The 8,677-nt window shown below is 45.0% G+C and overlaps 1 protein-coding gene across 1 annotated transcript in view; it reads left to right on the forward strand.

Annotated features, from left to right (window-relative positions):
* Positions 1 to 7,179, forward strand: part of CAPN9 (calpain 9) — a 49,916-nt gene extending 42,737 nt beyond the window's left edge. The window contains exons 17-20 of the mRNA XM_074988662.1: positions 293 to 371; positions 712 to 828; positions 1,695 to 1,753; positions 5,102 to 7,179. Of these exons, the coding sequence (XP_074844763.1) occupies positions 293 to 371; positions 712 to 828; positions 1,695 to 1,753; positions 5,102 to 5,128 (282 nt within the window). The 3' untranslated portion in view covers positions 5,129 to 7,179. The remainder of the gene's footprint in view (positions 1 to 292; positions 372 to 711; positions 829 to 1,694; positions 1,754 to 5,101) is intronic.
* The last annotated feature ends 1,498 nt before the right edge of the window (positions 7,180 to 8,677 follow it).

The raw sequence follows: 8,677 nt of genomic DNA on the forward strand, positions 1-8,677 counted from the left end.
TTGAGGCATGTGTTCACACCTACTTATCTCAGTGAGGTTTTAACTCAATGCACTTTCACTCAGCTCATAACAAGCATGACAGAGACAGCATGATCCCAAATATACTCTGAGTTATGCAGCTAGACTAGAGCAGGCCAAAGTCCCTTCCATTTCCTTAAATGTTTATGCTACATCAAGAGTTTTAAAGCTAGGCACTTCGAGCATGAAACTCCATTGCTTTGTGTGCTACAATTTAAATATTTGAGATTTGTACCTTACTAACTGCTGAATATCTATGGTTTTCCCCATGCAGAGTGTCTATCTCCATTTCGATACCGATAAATCCGGCACCATGTCCTCCTATGAGCTTCGTAGTGCCTTAAGAGATGCAGGTAAACTAAATAAATGATTTGTCTCTTGAAGATAGAAAAACTATAGCAGCAAAGCCTCAACTGGAGACAGAGCTTTCACTCACTCAGAGAACAGTTTGTTAAAGTGAAAACTGCAACAACTTTAAAACTTATTTCTGAATTCTATATCTATTGTAGATTAAAAACAGTTTGCCGTCAGCTCACTTTCTGCTACAGGCAGAGAATCAATTAATAGAATACCTCCCCGCTAACAGATTTTCAACAAATAACCAAATTATGTATTAACATCTCACAGGTTTCTTTTCAGGGCACTGCTGATTTCTTTTTCTTCTTCTTTATTCTTCATTCTTTATTTTTAAAGGATTTCAACTCAATAACTACCTGCTGCAGCTGATTGTCCTCAGATATTCTGATGACAAGTTTCAAATTGATTTTGATGACTTCCTAAACTGCTTAATTCGCCTAGAGAATGCAAGCCGTGAGTATCTGCTTTTAGTTTATAGCCCTGGTAAATGTGTATGCATGAAAGGATAATAGTCTACTACTGCAACAGGCTAGAGAAGTTACTCCTCTCGCTCAAGTAGCAGAATACTGCTATGAATGCGAAGGCCTCAAGTTTCAAAATCAGTGATCTGTGTAAGAGATTGTTCAATAAGCACGTGCACTAACGTTGCACACTTTAAAATTATTTGTTTGGATTTTGACTTTAAAATATCACCTGCAACATAGCTATGGATTCGGGCTCTCAATTCATTTGCATGCTGGGGTCTTTCCCTGTCCAGACTAATAGCAATTAATAGGGATGGGTATATCAGCCTAGATTAAACTGACCCTCTGCCCCTGGCTCAAACTAGACCAAACCCAACCACTTTATGAAAATCCAACACACTCTTGTTATTTTCCTTAAACATTTTTATTACGTTGTTTTGCTTGTTTTTCCCTTATGGGTCCAGCCTGTCCTGGAAATTGAAGGGTCAGAACACTGAGGGAGTGGCTAGTTTTGCTATATTGCCACCATCACTTTTCAGAATAAGGAGAGGTAGAGAGTCTGGATAACATTCAGACATGTGTCCAAACATCTGGGTGTGTCTCACGCCCAAACCACCAACTCCAGGTTAATTTCTGAAATCCATACTTGCGCATGAGTCCCAGTGAAGTCAGGGGTCACTTTGCCTTCAGTATTCAATCCGTTCCAAGGGTTCACCAGTCTAAACCCTTCGAGAAAGCCAAATCCTTCCTCTCTGTGGAACAGCCACAATTAGGGATTCAGTGGGGGAGCAGTTGCTTACGTGTACGAATATGACAGGGGCGTTTGGATAACTGATGTCCTGATGTTTATTCCAGGGGTATTCCTGACGCTAAGTGTGAAAACCAGAGAATTCATTAACCTGAATATAAACGAGGTACGCGCAGAACTTCTTACCAAAACTGATAAACCGGAGCTCTGCTTTAGAACTTTCTCACCTTCTAAACATTGGGACTCGGTACAGCCCTCGGTGGGTAAAATCCCGGCCCTAGTGAAGTCAATGGAGGTTTTGCCATTGACTTCAGTGGAGCCGGGATTTCCCCATTAATGTGTAACACTGTCTCCTCCAAGCTGATTTCTCACCTTCGTGCCCTTTTTCATAGTCGCTGCTCCACAGGTGAAAGAAAGCCGGAGTGGTCTTGTGCACCGCTCTGGCAAGAAGCTGCCCTTGACTGCCGGAGGAGGCCTGGCTGCTGGGCTCTCGGAGCTTTCTGCAGGCTGCCATGCTAAGCAGGCAGCCAGGCAGGTGAAAGGGGCATGCTGGGGCATGTGGGACTGCCCCAGCTTTGAGGTGTTCCCACCTACCCCCACAGCCCCAGGCAATGTCAGGAGGGCAGGGGTGCTGCAGCTGTACATACCAGGGTGCTGCTATTGGGCTTCCCCTTCCCATCAGGGAGTGAGTGGAAAGTGCACAGCCTGCATGCATTTCTCTCTGCTGGCAGTGGAGGGGAGGGTAGAGGAGTAGTTCATGCAGGCTGTGCACTTTCTCCTCACTCCCTGATCGTTAGGGAAAGGGGAAGAAGAGCAGCAGCGTCCCAGTATGCGCAGCTGGAGCCTTCCCTGCACTCAGGAAACAATGTCATTGCTTCCCCCTACACACCCCCAGCTCCCTGCTCTAAGCCCCCCTCCCACCCCACACCACCCTCAGCCCTCTGCGCCTGACTCCTGACCCCACAACCCACTGCCCTGAGCCCCTCCTCGCACCCCCCAAAGTGACTCCTGCACATCCCCACACCTCTAGCCCTCTGCTGAGACTCCTTCACCCTCTCAACCCAACCCCCTTCCCTGGGCCCCTCCTACCCCCCAGCCACCTACCCTGATCCCCTCCTCACATCTACCAAACCTGACTCCTGCCCCTCCCTCACATCCCACCCCACTGCCCTGACTCCTGCCCCCCACGTGCACTCCATCCCTCTGCCCTGCACCCCTGCCACCCTCCAACTCCGACTCCTGTGCCACATCCCCAGCCCCTGCCCTGAGCCACGCACACGCACTCTAACGCTCTGCCTTCAGCCTGCCCCCCTCCCCACACACACTTACATTTCTTACAGGTACTCCTCTCTCACACACACCCCATTCCACTGCCCTGAGCCTTCCCAGAGGGGGTGTGACTTGACAATACCTGTAAGAGCTAAAGTATCAGAGAGGTGGCCGTGTTAGTCTGTATCTTCGAGAACAACAAGAAGTCCTGTGGCACCTTATAGACTAACAGATATTTTGGAGCATAAGCTTTCATGGGCAAAGACCCGCTTCATCGGATGCATGAGTGGGCGGGGTGGTTTCAGAGGAGTATTTAGAGAGTGGGGGTCCCAGTAAAAGGGAGGGCCAGAGCTGCCTGACGGAATAGACCTTGTCAGCTCTGGCCCTCCCTTTTACTGAGACCCCCCCTTTTTAAATCCTCCTCTGAAGCACCCCCCCCAATGCATCTGATGAAGCAGGTCTTTGCCCACGAAAGCTCATGCTCCAAAATATCTGTTCGTCTATAAGTTGCCACAGGACTTTCTGTTGTTCTGTAAGAACTAAAGTTACTTTCACCCTGCACTGCTCCCTTTCTCCCCTCTTCATTTTCTCAGGGCCCAATTCACTGCTGTGGTAAATGGGTGCAGCTGATTGAAGCTTCTTGGTTCTTCTCAGCTCTTTCTAAGTCATTGAGGATCTTTTCCAGACCAACCTTTACTGTAGGCTGTGCCTAACAGGCAGCTGTTGTGCTTTGTCCTCCTGTTACCATGCTGATCTGTATCTTCTAATTGTTTCTTTGTGCTCCACCTGCCCCCTCCCTTTGTGTCTTGTGCCCCATCTGTTCTCTTTCATTTCACACTTAGATTATTATGAGTTCTTTGGGACAGGGCCAATCTGGTTGTTAGATAGCAGAGCATAGCCTAGAATAATGGGAATGGAAGCCTTTAGGTGTTACCACATTATAATAATAATTAGTAACCTAGCTTCTGGAGATCTCCAACACCACCTTTGAACTAATGTTAAACAAGTTTCCATGTAACAAAACAGCAGTCCTGTAGCACTTTAAAGACTACCAAAATAATTTATTAGGTGATAAGCTTTCATGGGGCAGACCCACTTCTTACTCGTCATGTTTCATGAGGAGTACAGGTGTCAACAGCGACCCCTAAGAGGTCAGTTTTGCACAGCCATACTAGACATGCAAAATTGGACCCTGGAAGATCTACCCTGAGCAGGTTGATTTTCTGGGGTAGTGTAGACATAACCCAAGTCTGGCAACCTAAGTCTGTCCACCCAGCTCTTGCATATGCATAAGTGGGTCCTTGCCCACGAAAGCCTATGCTCCAAAATATCTGTTAATCTATAAGGTGCCACAAGACTTCTTGTTGTTTTTACCCTAAGCATGGAGTTTCCTTCCCACTGACTCCAAACTGTTTTGTAGACCCACTTGAAGAAGTGAGTCTACTCCACGAAAGCTCAACAGCTAATAAATTATTTTAGTCTTTCAGGTGCTACAGGGCTGCGGTTTTGTTTTGTGAAGATACAGACTAACACGGCTACCTCTCTGTGAAGTTTCCATATGGGAGCATGGGGGTAGGGATTTCCAACTTCTGCCCCAGCTACTGAGAAATAGTACACAGTCTTTTTTGGAATCCCAAGATTTCTTTCCTTGTAATAATTGGACTAAAATTTTACTCTCACTTACACTGTTATAAATTCGGAGTGACTCCAGTAAAGTCAACTGGGTTACATCACAAAAAAACAAGCAGTCCTGTAGCATCTTCAAGATGAACAATTTTATTTACTAGGTAATGAGCTTTCCCAAGAAAACTCATTACCTAATAAATAAAATTGCCTTTAAAGTGCTATAGGATTACCTGCTTGGTTTTTTGGGTTTTGTTTTGTTTTTTGTTTTGCTTTGCTTTATTTTGTTTGTGAAGCTACAGACTCATATAATTACACCTCTGAGACAGAGCGACTGCAGACTTACACATGTGTAGGAGATAAGAATTTATCCTGTTGCCTTTCTGTTACTCACAAAGAAGAGCTTGAAACTCACCATTCCCTTTGCTGCCAAACATTCACACTGATTACAACTAATTTAAAGCATTAGCTCTTTGGCACATGGATCAGCACCCTCCTGCATTGTAAGGCACCAGTTCAAAGTAAGATGGTGCTGTTACAAGAGCCTTTCCTTTAGCACCTGGGGTTTGATGGTGGCAGCGGGAATTATCAGTCATACTTTTGGTCTTTATTTCTCAACTAGTTTATCACCCTGGCGATGAACATTTGAAGAGCTCCAATGTGTATTTCAGCAAGATCTGGTGCCTGTGCTACTCAAACCTCCAAACGAAAAGTTGTTCCCTGTCTACACAAATGACTATCGGTGCTATGGTGTAAGGGGACACTTATTTTTCCCAACCCTTCTCTCCCCCACCCCCATTACATTAATGAATAAGATCTTTATGGGATGAAATGTGTTTTAGTTTGTATTAAGATTACTATTGATTGCTACAGTGTAAATGTGCATTTACATGAGGCACTTGCCCACGACTGACAGTCATGAAAGACCAATTATATTATGAAATGTAACCATATTCAACCCCAATATACTAACTTGTTGCATGGAAACCCAGGCATTCAGAATCCTCATTGTTGCTTGCCTACAGAGCAGCAAAATGCTTTTGAAGATAAGGTAGCCTGCAGATTTACATTAATGTGTTATTGGCTTCCAAGTGAATTTTCCCTAACAAACCCTGGGCCAACATTACAGAAAAGCATCCCAGGGTGTTGCAAATCATGGAGCAGCCATGAAGTAATAGATGAACATTTATGCTGGAGCATTCATCCTGTGCGGGGGGCGGTCGGGGCAGAATGGTGTTTGATCCATTGGCTGGCCCTCCATACGAGCTCACTGAGATGCAGGTTATTTCCACTTACTCTCCTCTGATTCATTCCCTAACCCCAGGATGACCAAAGAGTATCCCCAAGGTGAATACCTTTTGCATAGCTCTACAATGCAGCCAGTAGCTGTGGTCATCTTCCGGGTGAAAGTTTGGCTCTCTGGGACCACAGGTGCCAGCACACAATGCCCCCGCCTGATCAGAGCCACTAGGACTGGTGTTCCGCACCGTAAGACAAGTGGCTGCATTCTGCTCCATTTTATGAGTTGGTCTAGTCAGTGGTAAGCGCCACTCCCTAGGGTTCTGCTCCAGCCCAAACCACAACTTCAAAGTTGCCGTGGTTTGGGTTGGGGGCTGTAGGTAATAACAAGTGGTGTTCTATTACTCGTGTTCTTGGGTCTATCTTGGAGTACTTCTCCTGGTGGGCAATTCAGGTTTATGCACATTTGGTAGAGATCTTGTAGTTTTCGATCTCTGCCAGTAGGATCAGAGTAGATGTGATTGTATCTCAGAGCTTGACTGTAAACGATAGAAGCTACCCACTGGCAGAAGTAAAAAAACAAATCGACGGGGCCAGACGAACACCCAGAAACCAGCTACTCCAAGACAGGCCCAAAAAAACAATAACAGAACGCCACTCATTATTACCTACAGCCCCCAACTCAAACCACTGCAACACATCATTACAGACCTACAACCTATCTTAAATCATGATGCCACACTCCAGAAAGCCCTAAGTGACAGGCCTCTTCTCTCCTATAGACAACCTCCCAACCATATGAGGATTCTCACTAGCAATCACAGGCTATGCCACAGTAACACCAATCCTGGAACTTTTCCTTGCAACAAGCCCTATTGGCAACTTTGTCCACATATCTATTCTGGACCTAACCACATCAATTACAGAATTATTGACGCATTCTCTTGTTCCTCAACTAATGTCTTGTATGCCATCATGTGCCAACAATGCCCACACACCATGTATATAGGACTGACTGCAAACATTTTTTGACAATGAATGAATGGACATAGAGCAGACATTGAAAACCTCCAAATACACAAACCTGTCAGCCAGCACTTTAACTGAGTGGGCCATTCTGTTAAAGACCTGATAGTTTGTGTTCTGCAGAAAAGAGTCTTTAACAATTGTCTACAGAGAGGATGTTCGGAACTAACATTCATATTGAAATTCAACACATTAACACATGATTTGAACAGGGACAGCAATTACCTGACCCCTTATAAGGACTTCTTTACACACTTTGATATTTGTCCTTCCCTGCCCTTACCCCTCCCCCACCCCCTTGCTCTTCTATCTGATTTGCCAAAGATGATAACTATTTTTCTGATTTGCCAACCTTGCTCGTTTTTGTACTGCTGTGCTTTACATATTGAGGCTGTTCTGGTAAGGCTATAGATCTGAAGAAGTAGGTCTGTCCCACAAAAGCTCATCACCTAATAAATTATTTTGTAGTCTTTAAAGTGCTACATGACTGTTTTTTTGTTTTGGTAGGTAAAGTAAGTTGACCTCGAACACACAATTCTAGCTACAGCAATTGCATAGCTAAAATCGACATACCTGCACTTCGCTAGATTGGCTGTCTACACTGGGGAAGGTTGACGGGAGAGTTTCTCCCATCAATCTGCCTTACTCCTCATGTCTGGCAAGGAATACAGGGGTCAACTGTGACCCCTGAGCAGTCGATTTTGTGCATCCACACACGACACATGAAATCGAACCGCAGAAGACCAACCCTGAGCAGGTAGATCTTCCAGGGTAGTGTAGACATAGCCCAAGTCTGTCAACCTAAGCATGGAAGTTCCTTCTCACTGGCTCCAAATTGCTGTGTAGACATGTTGTGTCAGTTGGTCTCAGGGTCCTCTAGCTTTGGTAACAGCAAGAAGTCCTGTGGCACCTTAGAGACTAACAGATATTTTGGAGCGTAAGCTTTCGTGGCCAAAGACCCCCTTCATCAGATGCATGAGTAGGGGCAGGGGTGTGGTTCAGAGGGGTATTTAAAGAGTGGGGTCCCAGTAAAAGGGAGGGCCAGAGCTGACAAGGTCTATTCAGTCAGGGTGGAAACGGCCCATTAATAGACCTTGTCAGCTCTGGCCCTAATGGGCCATTTCCACCCTGACTGAATAGACCTTGTCAGCTCTGGCCCTCTCTTTTACTGGGACCCCACTCTTTAAATACTCCTCTGAACCACACCCCCATGCATCTGTTGAAGTGGGTCTTTGCCCACAAAAGCTTATGCTCCAAAATATCTGGTCTGGCTATGGTCTGAAGAAGTGGGTCTGTCCCACGAAAGCTCACCTAATAAACTATTTTGCTAGTCTTTAAAGTGCTACTTGACTGCTTTTTGTTCCAAAATATCTGTTAGTCTATATGGTGCCACAGGACTTCTTGTTGTTCTCGAAGATACAGACTAACACAGCTACCTCTGTGATACTTGTAGCTTTGGTATTCACTGTTAATTAGAAAATAATAAAGTAAAAGGCTAACCAAGGCTCCATCTGTCCATTCAGGTTTGCTCCCTGGTGCATCCCCAACTTGCATTTGGGTCGTAATAAATCATCTATGCTGGATTTGTTTTCCAAATCATTTCTTGCACTGAAAGAAACCTCTGTAGGGAAACTTCTCATTTTTGAATGTCCAAGTTTTGTCACACTGAAGTAGCTATGGGTTTATTTTTGGATCTGTCGGTCTCACAGAGAGTTCTGAAAGGGAAATCAAGCATTAATAAAATAAACGTAAGGTTAAAACAATAAAATCACTAGGAGATGATGTCTAAAACCGCCCTTTCTCTTACTTTAAATAAATTATCCTATGCCTGTGTAGAAAATGCCTCTGGTTCTTAGTGCAAGGTGGGCAAAAACCATGGAGGTGCTTACAGAATTTAGTAAAACAAGGTATGCCACCCCACGGAGCATGTTTA

The sequence above is a fragment of the Carettochelys insculpta genome, chromosome 3, assembly GCF_033958435.1.
Source record: "Carettochelys insculpta isolate YL-2023 chromosome 3, ASM3395843v1, whole genome shotgun sequence".
Classification (NCBI taxonomy): Eukaryota; Metazoa; Chordata; order Testudines; family Carettochelyidae; genus Carettochelys; species Carettochelys insculpta.